We start from the raw sequence: 17373 nt of genomic DNA, 5'->3' as shown, positions 1-17373 counted from the left end.
CGGCCTTGAGCTCGTGACCTCTAGGCCACACATTTAATTACCGAACGCCACAAAAACGGCTGTCTGACTCCCAAGCCCCAGGCTGAGCTCGGCGACGAAACAACGATGAGTCAAGATGGGGCTGGGGTAGACAGATTCTGACCCCAGGCAGAGGACACCCCGGAAGGGAAGAGGCTGGGTCAGACCGGGGCCAAGCGTGTGCCAGGGTCCGCTGACCTGGCCTGAGGATGGGTGGGGAAAGCGCTTCCCAGAGGAGGGGGCCCCTCGGGGCAAGGTTGGGAACGCCACCGGCCTCAGAGAAGAAGATCCCCGGAGGCTTGCTGGAAGAAGGCTGGTTGGGGATCTGTGACAAAGATGAACTCGTGGCCACAGCTCCAATGGGACCCCTTAGTCCCACTCTGGTTTGCTGCATCTTGCCTACTAATTTCGGTCCCCCGCCTCACTCAGCCTGAGCAGCTCCACTGCCTTATTCCGTTCACGTCTTACACATTCATCTGCACACTTTTAACACCTTAGCGGTTAGTTCCTGCCCTCTTGGTACAGTCTTCCCTCTTGGCAACAGTGGGAAGCACGCACTTCTTTGTACCCCGAATTAGGTTCGCCTGCCGTCTCCCCAGCGTCTGTCTGTGCACACTCTCCCACGGCCCCCTCCGCGCCCTTAGCACAGGCGTCTCCGGGATTGCACGAGACCTGGTTTGACTAACCCTCGCCTCCTCTGCTCCCTTCGCCTCCGGTGGGCCCTGGCCTCAGCCCCGCCCCCTGCCCGCCCCCTTTCAGAGGGCGGGGCCGGGGCCTCGCGCCCATTGGCCGCTGGGCCGGCTGGTCCCAGCCGGGGCTGTGATTGCGGCTAGCCGATGTCAGTCCCGGAGCTGGCGCCGGTGGCTGGGCGCGCGGCGCGGCTGGCAGCCGCAGGTGGGGCTGCTCGCGGCGAGGGACCTAACTCGGGAGCCCCGGGGACCCAGAGCCCCGCGGAGAGTATCCAGGATGCCCCGCGGGGACTCGGAACAGGTGCGCTACTGCGCGCGCCTCTCCTACCTCTGGCTCAAGTTCTCGCTGGTCATCTACTCCACGGTGTTCTGGGTGAGTGACCCCACGGGGACCCTGAGATGGGGGAAGGGGTTGCCGATACTCCCTGGACCGCCCCCACGCCGAACCGGGATTGGGTCCACACTTGGCTGCTCCAGGGAGGGGGCGGGGAGGGCGCGCCTAGTTTCTGGTCTCACTCTCCCCGGGAACCAGGAAATTCTGCCGCCCCGGCTCAGCCTGAATTTCAGCAGCCGGTGGCACGGGAGCGCTAGAGACAGTTGGCTACGACGAAGGAGCGCTACGTGGCTCACCTGTGTGCACCTGCCCAGAACGTTGGTTTTCCGCGTCTGCCCGGCGTCGGCGGGTGCGCTAGGTCCGGGTTAGCTGGTTGGCCGCGCCCACTCGCCCTCCCAGTGTTAGACTTTGCCTCCCGACCAGTCTGGGGAGAAGAGGTCCGGATAGGGCGGGAAACCTGGACGCCCAGACCTGTCCGCACTAGCTACTTGCGGATGCCCCAGAGTGAGATGCTTCCCAATTGGGCCTCGTTTTCCTCTTCGGTGGAAGTAGGATGGGTGTGCCTTGTCCTTGGAGTGGTGGGGAGGATTCCACCAGACCACGTCTGGGGAGGTCCCAGCAGCCCCTGGATGCTGGGTAACTTCCCGCAGCCACCGAGCTTTACCTCCTCTTGTGTATTGCTGGGCGGCAGGGTGTTAGTGGTTGGCCACGAACCAGGCTTCGAATCCTGCCACTACCACTTTCTAGCTGAGTGATCTTGAGGAAGTTACTTAAACTCTCTAGGCCATAGTTTCTTCATCTGCAAATAGAGACGGTAATTATATTTAACTTTTAGGATGAGTGTGGAGATAAAATGAAACAGGCCAAGTACAGTGCTCAGCACAGGGACCAGTGAAAAGCTCAAGAAATGTGAGCCATTATTACTATTGTGGCCTGGGAGGCTGGGCCCACCTGGTAAGTTGTCCCCAGGGACTGATTTCTTCATGAAGATTTCAGACTAGGCTGGACCCCCACCTAGAAATGAGGACATCTTTCTATAGGCCAGCTCCAGGGTTGCCATTCTAGAATAGTCTCCTGCCCCCACTATGCCACAAGGACTGGAGGGGCGATCGCTGACTCCCATCTCTCCTGAAATATATGCACACCCCATTCTCCTCTTCGGGCCCCTCGTTGCATCTATTCTGCTAGCACGAACAGCCAGATCCGCCTGATAACAAACAGGTCTGGCTTTCCACTTGACCCCTCTATGGCTATGATGTTGCCTGGTGGTCAGGAGATCCAGATTCTAGTCTTGTTCTGTTATTGACTCACTGGGAGATCTTAGGCAGGTCACTTCCTTGTGTGAGGCCTCAGCTGTTCAACGACTTGCCTGTCTGGAGGACGAGGCTAAGCCCAATTCCCAGTCCAGTTCCCGGGCTCTAAATAATGTGGAAGAGGGATGAGCCGGACCTTTGGGGGCCAGAGGACGGAGCAGAAGATGGTGGAGGCTCCAGGGAGGCAGAAGGTTGTATGTGGGGTTGGGAGGGGGGATTCTCTCCCAAAGCTGCACCAGGATCAACCAGAGGCTTTTAAAAACACTACAGATACCTGGGCTGTGGCATAGATATTTATTTAAACTTATGTAAGCTCCCCAGGTAATTCTAGTTTGTAGTCAGGGTTATAAACTGCTGGGCCGGATGGTCTCATAGGCCCCTTGGTTCTGATTCTCAGCTTCTTTGCCTGCTCCTTGCTTGTCTGGCCCCAGGAGCTCTTCTCTCTGTAGGTCACAGTTGAAAGGGAGAAGGCTAAGGCTGATGGGTGGGGAGGTGGGAAGATCAGGAGCCAGAAGGTGGGAGCTATGTTTCTGGTTTCACCGCTAATCTCCAAATGTAACCACTGACCAGTCTCTTATTCTTAACCTCCTTTGCACCTCCATTTTCCTGTCTATAAAATGGGCAGTTGATACCCACACCTCATTGGGTTGTTTTTAGGATTAGTGATTTGGGGAGATGGTGACATGTGGGTGAGACTAGTGCTGTACAAAAGAAAGTGACACAGGTACAATTGAACTCGAATTTTCTTAAAATTTTTTTTTAATGTTTATTTATTTTTGACAGAGAGAGAGAGAGAGAGACAGACAGACAGACAGACAGACAGAACACAAGCAGGGGAGGGGCAGAGAGAGAGGGAGACACAGAATCTGAAGCAGGTTCCAGGCTCTGAATTGTCAGCACAGAGCCCCATGTGGGGCTTGAACTCACAAACTGCGAGATCATGACCTGAGCCAAAACTGGATGCTTAACCAACTGAGCCACCCAGGTGCCCCGGAACTCAAATTTTCAAGGCCTTGTTCTGTCTCTGTCCCCTGTCACCTGGAGGGAAGACCACTCAGTGGCCCTTGCTTGGCTTCTCTTGAGGCCGGGTGGGACTCGGGACTCAGAATCTTTCCTCTCCAGCCAACTGAGATTGCCTTACCAAATCCTTGACCTCCCATTCCTGGAAGTATTTCTGCTTAAAAACCTCCCCCACCCATGCCAAGAACTCTGCCACCTGCCAGCTCTGGTAGGGCAGCTCCAGGGGCCAGATTTTCTCTGCAGGGTGGAGAGCAGTGTGAGTGAGTAATTTGTCCTAGACTGGCCTTGCTGTTAACTGGAAACCCATTTAGGAAGGCCCATTAGCTCGGGTACCATCCCTTGGGATGTGGAGTGGGGTCAGGGGTTACCTGCTTGATAAGCTCAAAGTACTAACACTTTCAACTCAATCTTGAGGCCTGGAAGGGGCCACACGTTTCACCAGAGGCAGGCACTTTCTGTAAGACTTTTTGCTTTAAAACTTATTATCAAATAGGAATTGCAAGGACACTGTGCAAAACTTTATAATATCAAAGAGTAGTTATCGGTGACAAGCCTCCCTCCCACCCCTCTCCCCGTCCTGCGCTGGTCAGAGGGGATAGCTATGATCAGTTTCCCATCACTCTCTTCTAAGATAATATCCTAGCCATGGGATGCCCTCGGCATGAACATATGCATGTATTACATATTCTTTTTGCCCCCATATAGGGTGGCACATTATACACAGTTCTGCCCTTACTTTTTCACTTAAATTTAAGTCCTTGTGAATTTTGGAGCTCTGATAGTGGCCTCATTCTGTCTGATGACTACATAGAATTCACTGTAGGCTGTGCCCAAACTTATTCCATCAGTCCTCAGCTGGGGAAGTCGGGTGTTTCCAATCTTTAGTTACTGCACACAGCAGTGCAATGAGCCGCTTTGAACGTGTCATTTTATGAGTGTGTATATCTGCAGGATAGTTTCCAGAAGAACTGGCCTAAGGGATACGTGAAAGTATAATCAACATACGGAAATGCACTGATCAGAAGTATACCCAGCCTGACGGATTTTTGCGAAGTAAACACACATGTATAATCAGCCCCCAGGTCAACCAGTAGAACAAGAAGCAGAAGCCAGAAGCGCCCCAACCCTTATGCCCGCTTCTGGTCACCACCCCTTCCCTCCAGCAGTAATCACAGTCAGAATGTCAAATAGCACAGAACTGCTTTGGCTGTTTTTATATGTGTGTTTCAAATTTTGATGTTTGTTAAATTGCCCTACATAGAGTTCATACCAATTATGGTATTATCTACTATATTACTTTAAACTGACTCACTTTTTAATGTTAAAATTTTTTCCGAAGGAGGCTTTATGTCATCACTGCCAATGGGAAACCAATATTCATCATCAAAAATAGCATGTAACCGTAACACTAAATAGCGCAGGGAGAACAAACCGTTATTACATCCTGGCTAGATATTGTGGGTGATGTAGGCTGTGGACCTGAGTTCTGGGTTCAAAAGGCAGGCTGGCAAGTGTTTGAGAGGCGGAAAGACAAACTGACACCAAGACAGATTCGCTCCTGGATGCAGTGGGCAGAATGGGAAGGGAAGTGAGCAATGAAGACTGTTCTCAGTCTATGAGTCAATGTGAATATGGCCTTGATCACTTACTTGGGTTCCTGTCTCACTTTCAGCTGGGGACCTCGGGGCCCAGGTGTGTTTCAGGGTCACTCAGCAAAGCTGGCGTGAGTCCCCACATCTCCACATCCCCAGTTTGGCTCTCCTTCCGGTAGGTCTCTGAGGATGGCTCCATGAAGAATGAGCTCACCCAGAGGCACTTTGGAGCCTCCTCTTCCGACCATGTGGCGTGAATCATTCTGACACATGTGCCCTCAGCCCACTGGGGACACGTCTCTAATTTTAGCGTTGACCACAGGGTATCCTAGAGATCCGTTTACATGACTGGTTTTCCTTGCTACACTGTGGGCTCGTGGAGGTCAGGGGTGTAGCTCATTCATGTCCTCTTCCAAATGCTGGTCTTGGGGCTGGGGACACAGGAAGTGCTCAGGGAAAGCTTGTTGCATTAATGTGGTCAGGTCCCAACCTGTGTCTTGTAAGGATCTGAGGTGGGGGCACCTGGATCAGGGGCTGAGCTGGGTGTGTGGCCAGCAGTGGTCAGATTTGCTGAGGCCTTGAATCTGCAGAGTGGGCTGAGCTGATCATGGAGACACTGGCCCTCTAGAAAGCATGAGCCTACTGACTTGACAATGGGGTAGAATTTCCAGCTGGGTAAAGAAGGGTGTCAGGGCTGGGGGACGTTGACTAACCAGGAAGAAAAGCTCTTGGGGGATGAGTGGGAAGGAAGTGAGCATGGCTAGGTGGGGGAGGTAATAAGTGCCACAAGCAATATTCATTCTTCCTTGCCTTCTCCAGTGATGGCCGCTATTACCATAGCTTGGGCTGTGATTCTTTCTATTTCCTACAGCTTAAGAGTGTGGACTCTGTATCAGGCTGCATGGGTTCAAATGCCAATTCTGGCATTTATATGTTGAGTGACTTGGGCACTAATTTCTATGTGCCTCAATTGCTTTATCTGTAAAATGGGTGATAATAGAGAGTTGCTGGGGCCAGGAAATGGATGAATACATAGGAAGAGCTTCGAGTAATGCCTGGCACATGATAAACACGACATCAACTACTTAAGGATTAGCCATTCTTTTCCCATCTCTATTTTTCTAGGTACTAAAAAGCCAAAGACTGAGAATAGAAGGGTCCTTAAAGGCACCTCTAGAGTGACTTTTCATTTTACTGAGGAAAACCGAGGCCTGGAGAGAGGAAGCAAGTTGCTTTAGGCCCCATAGCACGTTCGTGACAGAGCAAGTGCAGGACCCGGGTTCCCTGATTGCAGTTTCTTCATTGGGTCACCATGACCTTCACCAGCCATCCCCCATCCCCCACCCCCATGGTCTCCGCTTGCTGTCAGGGCCCTGGGTGTGGGTGGAGGATAGCATTTCTGGAAGGAGCCATGTACCTGGCCTCTCAGTTAAGCACTAGATGAAGCCAGATGACAAAGAAAGTAGATTTAAGTTTCCAGCAGGAATTTCTAACTTTGGAAAAGGGCCTTATTGTTTTTGCGAACATAATATGTGCACATAGTTAAAAACCTTTCAAGCAATTCAGGTAAGTTCACCAAAGCCAGTAGAAGTCACCTTTCTTCTATCACTGGGAGAGAACCACTGTTAAGTGCTGATCTGGGCATCTCCTTGTACGTATGTGTACACACGTCATTTCCTGAATTATTATTATTCTTGTGCTTGAGTCCCCAGGCGGGTCCATTTCCCTCTTGTTCTAGACAAGCATTGCAAAGAGAAAATTGTGAAATTCAAGCAGAAAGTGACTCCATCCTGGAGAAGCAGCCACCATGCCTAAGAGGCTGTCAGAGAAGATCTGGAAGTAATGGGACTGGGGTCCCCTCCCCGAGTCTGGCCGAGGGGCCTTAAAAATCCAGAGGCTCAAGAAGGCAGACCCGGAAGGCCTTAGGAGAGCCTTTCAATGCACTCCTTTTACAGTTGAGCAAACTAAGGTCTCGAGAAAGTTTCTCTGCTCTTAGTTTAGGCTTTTGTGCACGTGCCCTTCTCTTCCTGTAGGAGAGGCATTGCTTTATTTGTTTTTAAAAAATTTTAACATTTATTTATTATTGAGAAGCAGAGACAGAGCATGAACAGGGGAGGGGCAGAGAGAAGGGGAGACACAGAATCCGAAGCAGGCTCCAGGCTCTGAGCTGTCAGCACAGAGCCTGACGCGGGGCTTGAACCTACAAACTGCGAGATCATGACCTGAGCTGAAGTCAGACGCTTAACCGACTGAGCCCCCCAGGTGCCCCGGAGTGGCATTGCTTTCAACTGTAGGACTGGACAGGGGCCTCGCCATCTTTGGTTGTTTGTTCCTGAGAAGCTGAGAAGCAGGAGTAACCACCTTCGCTCCTTCTTCCCCTGCCTGGCGCCTCTTTCTACGTGACTCACAATGCCAACCTGGGGTGGGGCTCAGAGTAAACCAGATAAGAGACTGATAATGAAATTTCTGTCCCCAACTGGCTTCACATACAGAGGAAAGAGGTCTTCTGGGTGATCCCAGGACACACAAGATGGAGAAGATTAACCTTTTCCAGACAGACCCTGTGGATGTGAGTGGGTTTGAATCTCAGTGGAAGGTGGGAGAGTCTGGGCCTGACTTGCCATTCTCTCCAGGGTGAAGACAGTTTTTTGCTTATTCAGTCAACAAATAGTTATTTGATGCCTCGTGTGTATGCCAGGCACTGTGATGTTTACTGGAAAACAACTATGAACAAGACAGACTTAGTCCAGGCTTTGGAAGGCAGACAAACAGTAAATAAATGTAGCTTGTGATCGGTACTAAAGAGGAAATTAGGGAGCAAGTGTGTGTGTGTCGGGGGGGAGATGGGAGTTCCTACTTTGGATGGAATGGTCAAGGAAGGCCTTTGTGAGGAGCTGACATTTCAGCTGAGGCCCAAGGAATGAGATGGAGCCAGCCTTAAAAAAGGCCTGTAGAGAACATCTCAGACAGAGGGAGTAGTATGTACAAAGGCCCTGAGGTAGGCAAGTATGGCTGAAGCAGATGGGGAAGCCTAAGAAGGGCCACGCTGTGAGTGGAGAGGGTGGCAGGGGCCTGGTCCTATAAGGAGTATGGATTCTGAGTGACTGAAAGGGGAGGTTTAATTGTCGGGACCCAATGGCAGTGCCAGCTGGGGACAGATCAAGTGCTCGTTCTGCTGTGTGACCCCAGCTAGAGGACCAACTCTCTGAGCCTCTGGATTTCTCATCTGTGGATACCCTAGAGGCCTTGGGGAGGCCTCTGCAAGAGGAGACATGCCAAGGTGCCATGCACACTGCAGGGCCTGGTGTCCACTGGGGCCTTTCAGAGCTCAGGGCGGCTGGACAGAAGATGTGAGAACTTCTGGAGCCTGTCTTATTAGAGGAGGCTACTTTCTCTGGGGATGCACTGTCTGCCTAGAGCAGATGGCTGTGACCATACTCTTAGGCCGAGAAGTCTGACCCCTTGGGAGTGCAAGTGGCCTTTTATGGGGACGGGTCCTTCCCACCCCTTACTTCCTGGGCTGAGGTGGTGCACCTGCTGGCGGAAGCTGTGTGCCACCTGATGGGCACGTGGGTCCAGGCAGGCCATCCTGGAAGTGTCCCGCAAGGCTGAGAGCTGGTCCCCACACCTGGACAAGTGAGGCTGGGAGAAGCACTTCCAGAAGCCCAGGGCCAGGGCATTCCTTGGCCCGGGAATGTCTAACAGGTGGCAGATAAAACTCAGATTCACAGCCTACATAACCCACACCACCTAGCTAGGATTTAATGAAGTCCCTGAATGGCTCTTGTCTTCTTTCTGCTCTGATCATGAGTCCCCCACTCTTGGGGAGGGAAAGAGTCAAGTGGCCGCCACCACCCCTGTGGGAGCCCAGAGCCCAGCTGTCTGTCCACTGCTGACTAAGTGACCCCGCCAGGGCCTCCTGGGAGCCGCTGGCCGGCCCCGCCCCCGCCCCATCACAGGCTGTCTGCAGCTGCCCTGAGCTCTCTGCTAGCACTCAGTGAGTGACAGCCTCTCAAGGGACAGGGACAGGGCCGGCTCATCTCTCCCCCCAGTGCAGCACAGGGCCAGCCAGACAGCGAGCCTGGGCCTGAGGATGGGCGGAACCAAGTCAGAGGCCTGAGTTCCAGGCGGCTGCCTGAGTTCTCTCTGGCCCTACAGGGAACAGCCTTCCCTGTTTCACACCGGGCCGCACATCAGGCCTCGTCCCCGGGGCCCAGCAGCAGTCCCGTTTACGGTGTGGACACCGGCACCCCACGTGGAAAGGATAATACCGAGTGAAATCACCCACTGGGGCCCATCGTCGGCTCTGAACGCTCAATGGAGGCCGTCCCATTTAGAACCAGAAGCTGTCGCTGTGTGGTCTGGTGTATTTCCTCCCCTTTCAAAGGCAGGGGTTGCACCAGATGCCCTCCATGGCTCTTGGAAGTTTGGCCCAAATGTAAGTCCAAGTCACTGTCCAGCTGCCAAGTAACAGGTGACACTCCTGTTCTGAAAGGCCGTAAGAGAGTCCTAAATGTTTTACAGCCCCACTGGGCGAGCAATTTCGATTAAACTGCTTTTAGAACCAGGAAGTCCTTCCTGAGAGCTAACTCACATTCCCTTCCCCTGTTTTCTCCTCTTTCCATCAGGGCTTTCCTCAATGACGGGAATCCCCTAAGAAAGCCGTTGTAGAGCCCAACCTCTGGGCTGTGGGGCACGCAGGGACCAGGAGGGGGCGGGGCCGAGGGAGGGGCAAGACCAAAGGCCTCAACCCCCGCCAGCCTTGCTCCTCCCGAAACCCCATCCGGGTCTTCTCAGGCTTCGGCACAGCCCGCAAGAAGGACAAGAGACATTCCCTGCTCGGTTGGGCCTCTCCCTAGTTAGACAACCTGGTGCAGCCGAAAGAAAGGGCTTGGATTTGTTTCCGCAAATCACAAGTGCCGTGGGACTCCCGGAACACCTGGGTGGCTTACAGAGAAATGCTTGTTCTCGCCGTTCTGGAGGTCTGAACCCTAAATCCAACGTGTCACAAGGCTCCTGTACCTCCAGAGGCTGTGGGGGAAATCCTTCCCTTCCTCTACAGGCTTCTAGTGGCTTGCCTCCCTCTGCCTCCACGTTTACGTGGCCTTTCCCTCCGTGCCTGTGTCTGTCTTCTGTCTCAAAGCTCGCTCTGCCCTTTCCTATAAGGACACGTGTCATTCGACTTAAGGCACACCCAGGTGATCAGGGTGATTTCATCCCAAGATTCAGAACCTAATTATATCTGCCAGGACCCCTTTTCCAAATAAGGTCACATTCACGAACATGAACCTATCTCCCCCGCCCCCCCCTTTTTGGCGGCAAGGTGGGGGGACATTCAATCCATGGCAGAGCTCAGTGGTCAGAGTCAGAAATGGAGTCTCCATCCTTCCACTAACTGGTCACTACCTCATCACCATGACCCCAAACGAGTATATCCCACCTATCTGGAATTGTTTCTCCATCTGGAAAATGGGGCCAGGAAACCTCCTACCCACACCTCTCCTGGCCGGGTCAGAGCTGCAGCTCAGCGAGATCACAACCAGTGTTCCAGCCGCGATGCCGCGTGTCAGTAGTTCTCAAACTGAAGACATCATTAACGAGGGAAAAATCATCATAGCTTAACTCCCAAGTGTGAATTCCCTACTCAGAAAGACCCCTCAAGTCTGGTTCTATAGACACTTCTTTAAGTTACAAAGTTCACTACAGATAAGTGTTACCTTTAGGACAGATAAAAGAATGTTGTAAAGATAACCAAAAGGGAAACAAAATTTTCAAGCTAAGCGAACCTCCCTCCATACCCCAGCTCCCCGGGGTACATCCCAGTGCCCTGTAGGAGCCTGGCCTCTGGAGCGATCTCCCCCATCCCCTCGCTCTCCCTTCCTGGGACCTCCAGCTTGGCGGAAGCCTCTCCTGAGAGCTGCACTAGCCTCTCAGCACACAGACACTGTCCAGACGGTCCAATAGGCTGGGGAAGGTTCAACGCATCACTCCGGATTCACGCGGAGAGAAAAGTTGGCTTGGAAACCGGGCCAGACTCCTCTGAATTCCCTCACAGGCACCACCAGAGCACGGCTTCCACGCCAACCTGCACGTTCAAATCCCCGGGGGGAGGTTTAACAAGGATAGGTGCCTGGGTCCCACCCCATACCCACTGCATCAACTCTGAAGATGGGGCCTGATGTGTACTTGTAAAATCCTTTGGGACCAACAGCCTCCGGCCATAATTGATCAGGCCCACAGATCTACAAGGTCCTTTTGACCTCAGGAAGTGACCCAGGCTCAGAATTCAGCACCAGCCCTGGAAGCCAGCACCCGACTCCACTTTAGCAGAGCACTTGGCCCCTGTCTGCCGTGGGGGGGGGGGGGGCGTCTGGGGGCTGGCCTCTGCCCCCTGCCAAGCACAGTGCACCCAGCACAGCCCCTCCCCTGGTAAGGGACAGGAAAGAGCACAGAAAGCTGATGGGACTTGTCCAAGGCCACGCGTGGCATCCTGGGAGGGGCTTCCGGTAGTGGGGAGAGTAGGGAGTTCCCGGTTCTCCCAGCAGGAAGGAGGAGGGCTCTGAGCCCCTGGAGTCCACACCAGGCCAAAGCTGTTTCCCTTCCACCCTCCAAGCAAATATTTACTTCCTGTAGGCCAAGATGCAAATGCCTGCCCTGATGAGAACGTCCCCTTTGGGAAAAACAAAGGAAAACACTGCAAGCACTTCTCGGCAGAGACCTGGTCTGGGGGGTGGGGGCGGCGATTTGCAAATGGTGGGTTGTGCCAGTCGCTTCCCCTCATGGGGGCCTCGGTCTCCCCAGGTCTGAAACAGAACAAGTTCCCCTGCCGGCCAGGCTCACAGTTGTTCTGAGGATCCAGAGAGGTAGACCAGTGTTGGTGAGGCGGGTGCACAATGGCACTCGCCTCCAGGAAACACCCCGAGAGCGCAGGGCTTTGGCCTGGGGTGCCTGCTCCCGGCACCTGTGCTGATGCCCGGTGCACAGAGGCTCCGCTCAGAGCCCAGTGGGCACCCCCTGTCTGCCAGGCCCCTGTGGGAGGTACACGGTGTCCGCTTCCCACCAACAAGGACACTGAAGCACAGAGAGTTGCAGGTGACCTGTCCATGGTCATGTAGCCAATCAGACTCGCTCCCCACCTATCCGTGGAGACGTGCTCTTCCCCCTGTGTGCTGCTCCAGGCCCAGCCTTCCCAGAGGGGGTGTCCGACCTCCGGGTCCAGGCCCAGCAATCACCCCTCTTCAGGGACCCGTCCTCCCTCTCACAGGCTCATCCCGACTGCTCTCCGCCTGGCCTCCTCGTCCTTCAGGCCCCCTTCCCGCCTCCTCGAAGTCCTCCCTGATGCTCCTCTACAGTCCAGGCCGCCCAGTGGGACAGGAAACCACGCACACTTCTGGTTGCCACTCCCAGACGTCAGCTCCATCTCTGTCAAGGGCTGACCCTCTAGGTGGGGAAATGACACCTTAGTCTTCTCTGTTTCACCCCCTCTCCGGGTCCAGGTCACTGAGAGCGTCTGGTGCAACCCCTGCCTTTGAAAGGGGAGGAAATACACCAGACCACACAGCGACAGCTTCTGGTTCTAAATGGGACGGCCTCCATTGAGCGTTCAGAGCCGACGATGGGCCCCAGTGGGTGATTTCACTCGGTATTATCCTTTCCACGTGGGGTGCCGGTGTCCACACCGTAAACGGGACTGCTGCTGGGCCCCGGGGACGAGGCCTGATGTGCGGCCCGGTGTGAATCAGGGAAGGCTGTTCCCTGTAGGGCCAGAGAGAACTCAGGCAGCCGCCTGGAACTCAGGCCTCTGACTTGGTTCCGCCCATCCTCAGGCCCAGGCTCGCTGTCTGGCTGGCCCTGTGCTGCACTGGGGGGAGAGATGAGCCGGCCCTGTCCCTGTCCCTTGAGAGGCTGTCACTCACTGAGTGCTAGCAGAGAGCTCAGGGCAGCTGCAGACAGCCTGTGATGGGGCGGGGGCGGGGCCGGCCAGCGGCTCCCAGGAGGCCCTGGCGGGGTCACTTAGTCAGCAGTGGACAGACAGCTGGGCTCTGGGCTCCCACAGGGGTGGCAGTGGCCACTTGACTCTTTCCTTCCCCAAGAGTAGGGGACTCGTGATCACGGCAGAAAGAAGAGGAGGACGGGGTTGTTCAGGGACCCATGGTCCCTGTGGTAGGAGTGGGGCTTCTGTTCTGTCTTCTGTCTCCACTGTGCTCTCCTCGGGTACTGGCCTCTCAGAATCGAACTTTCCTTTTTGCGGTTGGGATTACCCCCAGTGCTGTCCCCTGTCTAGTTGATTTCTGGATCCTACTGTTTTGTCTCTTTAAAGCTAACAATCGGGGCACCTGGATGGCTCAGTTGGTTGAGTGTCCAACTCTTGATTTAGGCTCAGGTCATGATTGGTCACGATCAGGTCCAGGCTCAGGTCATGGTCAGGTTAGGCCAAGGTCATGATCAGGTTGTGGGATCGAGCCCTGCATCGGGGATTCTCTCTCTCCCTCTGTCCCTCCCCCACTCACACTCTCTTTCTCTCTCTCCAAAAAAAAAAATAATAATAATAAATAAATAAATAAATAAATAAATAAATAAAAAGAACCCTCCCTGTGTTTGCTAGACATTCTCTCATTTATTCATCCAGCAATCCTAAGAGGCAGCATGGTTATTGCCCCCCTCACTCTACACTGGGGTAAAGAGAGGCTCAGAGACCTTAGGGACGTTGCAAGTAAATGCCCAGCCTCACTCTCTCTCAGTTCCTTTCTGTCTCAGGTGTTTTTCCTCGGGAGAACATTTCCCTTTTAGAGGCATGGGCTGTTCGGGTGTTGTTGGTTCATTGGGTCAGGGACTTAGGCAGCCATCTAACATTTCCTGGGCATTCGGGGGCCCTCCAGATCTCCCCAAAGCCCTGCTAGAGGAGCAAGGGCCCTGGCGTGGGGACCAGCTCCCCAGGGCTCCCACGTGGAGGTGGGCTGACTGGCACCCTGCGTGGGACAGGAGGGAGCAGACCCGAAGTGGCATGAGGCACCTGGGCCCTCTCTCCATCGGACTCTCTGGAAGTGCAGGAAGGCAGAAATGGTTTCACTGGCCTTCATGTCACTGTCCTTTTAAGTTTTCCATCAGGAGAGGGTATGCCAGGGTGTGAGAACTCTTTTTTCATGAGAGAGGCCAGGTTGTGGTGGAGAGAGCACTGGCTTGGGAGTCTGGAGACCCGGGTTACAGCTGCTGTCCAGCGGCTAATATGCTGTGTGACCTCATGGGAGTGACAACCTCTCTCTGGGCCTCAGATTCACATCTGCAAAATAAGGCGGTTGGGCCAGAACAGCGTCCATCTGCTTCCTGGTGCTTCACAAGAGGCTTTTAGGTGGTCCCTGGGGGAACACTGTGAAGTGTAATATGTGTTAAAGAAAATAATTAGTATCTCAATTCTATGATTTCATTCATGTCAATAGGTTAGGTTAGGATCGTGTTTATTTTAATAAGAAACATCAGTTGCTTGAAAGAAAAATAGTATCTCCTGGTCAGGCGAAGGCACTTAGCACGGTCTTTGTATCTGCTGACTTTTAAAGAAAAAATGGGGGGAAGGGTGCGCCTGGGTGACTCAGTCGGTTAAGCATCTGACTTCGGCTCAGGTCATGATCTCATGGTTCGTGGGTTCGAGCCCCATGTTGGGCTCTGTGCTGACAGCTCAGAGCCTTGAGCCTCTCTGTGTCCCTCTTTCTCTCTCTGCCCCTCCCCACTTATGCTCTGTTTCTCTCTGTCTCAAAAATAAAAAAATAAAATAAAGAAAAAATGGGGGTTCACATGATGTGTTATAGCACCTTACAGTTTACAAAGGAGTTTCTCTTTTTCCTTGGGTCCTCTGAGTGACCATTGGTATTAGCATTTCTGCTTAACAGCCTTCCTGTTTCACAGCTGAGGCGACTAATGCTCAGAGAGGGAAGTGGCTTGTCCAAGGTCACACAGATCCTAAGTGGCGGAGGGCTGGCTGGCATGCACTCTTTGCCAGGTCATCCCCAGCCAGCCTCAGCGAGAGGTCACTCACGCGCCTTCACCTCCTCTCCCAGCTGGCACTTGGAGAGCCAGGATTGCCTCATGATGGTCCACTGTGTGTATTCTCTGGTTCTGATTTTCTTCAAGCAGAAGCAGAGGAGACTGAAGGTGAAGCATGAGCCCCTTCTCCCTTCCTCCAGGCCTCTCTCCCAGGCATAGGCCGGAGCGTGTCCAGGGTGCCTGGGGGCCTGTTTTCTAGTGGGCTTTCTTGGAGGAATAATAGCTAGGTTCCTGCTGTGGCCTATATTTAGCTCCGGTTGGCAGTCAGTGATCCATCTGGTTAGGGCATTCATTCCAGGCCCGGGGAGGCTGACTCTCGCCGGTCTCTGGTGAGCAGGCCCCTGGCTGGGGCCACAGAGACTTCCCAGGCCAAAGGGAAACTCAGCCCTGCAAACAGGCTTCCCGGTGGAAAACAATGCGACTTGGATCTTGCCCGCTCTCTCAACTTTTTATAGTGAGAAAATTAAAACGTTAGAGATGGTGGAAGAATGATATAAAGAACACCCCTACAACCGTCAGCCAGAATCAAAACAGTTGGCTGTGTCAAAGTAAGCGGCAGACATCAGCACACTTCACTCCAAATGTGTCTCCTAAAAAAATTTTAGAAAAGAATGTTCTTGGGTATAACCACCATGTTCATGCCTAAGGAAATGCAAAGTCCATGTTAGAAGTTCCCCAATCATCCCTAAAATATTTCTCACCATGCATTAAAAATAATCAGGCTATAGCACTACAGTTCATGCATTGCATCGAGTCTCACTCTGGCAAAAAAAGGTCCCCAGCACCTGAAACATGAGGGTAAGTGCCTCTGAGTCCCTGAATGTTGTATGTTCTGGAGTCCTGGCAGGGTGGTCTTCTGTCACTTGCCTGCCTTTGCCTGCCTGATGCACCTACTGGGGCCTTCCTCTCTGCTCGCTTAGGGAAGTTCACAAGGAAGCTAGGGAAAGGCTTGCTGGGCCTGGGTAGTGATGTGGAATGCAGGGGTGGAGGGGGCCGGAGCGAGCGGAAGCCGTGATGGGGACTCCCGAGCGTCCACCCGTAATCACCAGCTGCACAGGCTGGCCCGGCGCCGGCACTGGGGGAGGGGCTTCAAGCGGCCGCACCCCCTCGGGGCTGGCTGCTCAAAGTCCACTTGGGCGACCCGTGGCTACACGACGCTGGGCAAACCACCGGTGTGCGGGAGCAGGTTTTTGGGAAGTCCGTGCGCCCGGGGCACGTAGGGGCGCTTTGCTCTTTTGTCCCCTGGTTCTGGTGCCTCAGGTGTGGCTGGGTGGGGCCAGGGGAGGCCCTCTCTCTCTTGCAGGCTGGATAGCCCTGGTTGCTAGAGAAGCCGTGAACTTGGAAATTTATTTATTTATTTAGAAGTTTTTTCCTTCCTTCCTTCCTTCCTTCCTTCCTTCCTTCCTTCCTTCCTTCCTTCCTTCCTTCCTTCCCTCCCTCTCTCTCTCTCTCTCTCTCTCTTTCTTTCTTTCTTTTTTTTTTACAAATAGTTTATTGTCAAATTAGTTTCCACATAACACTCAGTGCTCATCCCCAAAGTGCCCTCCTCCATGCCCNATTTTCAAGACTGAAAAACTTTAAACTGAGTAGGCAAGAGAATGTACCCTTAGAGATGTACACCTGAAAGATCTGAGTTATTTATGATGTCCTACTACAAACTTGTAAATGATTTTTTTTCCTTGGAAACTGCCATTCCTTAGTTTCCTTTCATAAAGCAGCACTTCCCTCAGAGTGTTGTAATAGAGCTAAGTGGGTGGGAGAGTGCCTTATATATGGCACTCAGGATTGTACTCTAGCACAAATTAAAGCACTTTACAACTGGACATTGCTTTCTTTTTCTCCCATGGTAACTTTGCACCGTAGTATTTAAACACAAGTACGCTATACAGCTTGATGAATATTCATGAACTGAACATACCCATGGGACCACCACTCAAATTAAGAACATTCCCCACCCCTAAAGGAGCTCCCTTCATGCTCCACTGTGGTCACTACTGCCCTATGTGCCATATTTTTAATTGTGGTAAACAGACTAAAATTTACCATCTTAACTGTTTTTTTTTTTTTACAAATAGTTTATTGTCAAATTAGTTTCCACATAACACTCAGTGCTCATCCCCAAAGTGCCCTCCTCCATGCCCATCCCCCCTCCCCCTCTTTCTTTCTTTTTAAGTTTATTTATTTACTCTTGAGAGAGAGTGAGAGAATGAGCATGAGGCAGGGAGGGGTAGAGAGAGGGAGACACAGAATCTGAAGCAGGCTCCAGGCTCTGAGTTGTCAGAAAACAGGGGTCAAACCCATGAGCTGGGAGATCATGACCTGAGCCCAAGTCGGATGCTCCAACGACTGAGCCACCCAGGCACTGTCCC

General features: G+C 53.0%; 1 protein-coding gene across 2 annotated transcripts in view; it reads left to right on the top strand.

The window, feature by feature from the left end:
• The first annotated feature begins 846 nt into the window (after nucleotides 1-846).
• The window catches only part of TSPAN15 (tetraspanin 15), a 53852-nt gene continuing 37325 nt past the window's right edge, over nucleotides 847-17373 (top strand). Inside the window, exon 1 of one of the 2 annotated variants that reach the window (XM_039233315.1) lies at nucleotides 847-1080. In XM_039233315.1, the coding sequence (XP_039089246.1) occupies nucleotides 985-1080 (96 nt within the window). In that variant the 5' untranslated portion in view covers nucleotides 847-984. The remainder of the gene's footprint in view (nucleotides 1081-17373) is intronic. The other variant, XM_039233314.1, reaches the window with a different exon arrangement.

The sequence above is a fragment of the Hyaena hyaena genome, unplaced genomic scaffold (assembly GCF_003009895.1).
Source record: "Hyaena hyaena isolate Hyena2069 unplaced genomic scaffold, ASM300989v1 scaffold_73, whole genome shotgun sequence".
Lineage (NCBI taxonomy): Eukaryota > Metazoa > Chordata > Mammalia > Carnivora > Hyaenidae > Hyaena > Hyaena hyaena.
The sequence above is the reverse complement of the archived record's forward strand: the minus strand, read 5'-3'. Positions and strand labels throughout refer to the sequence as shown.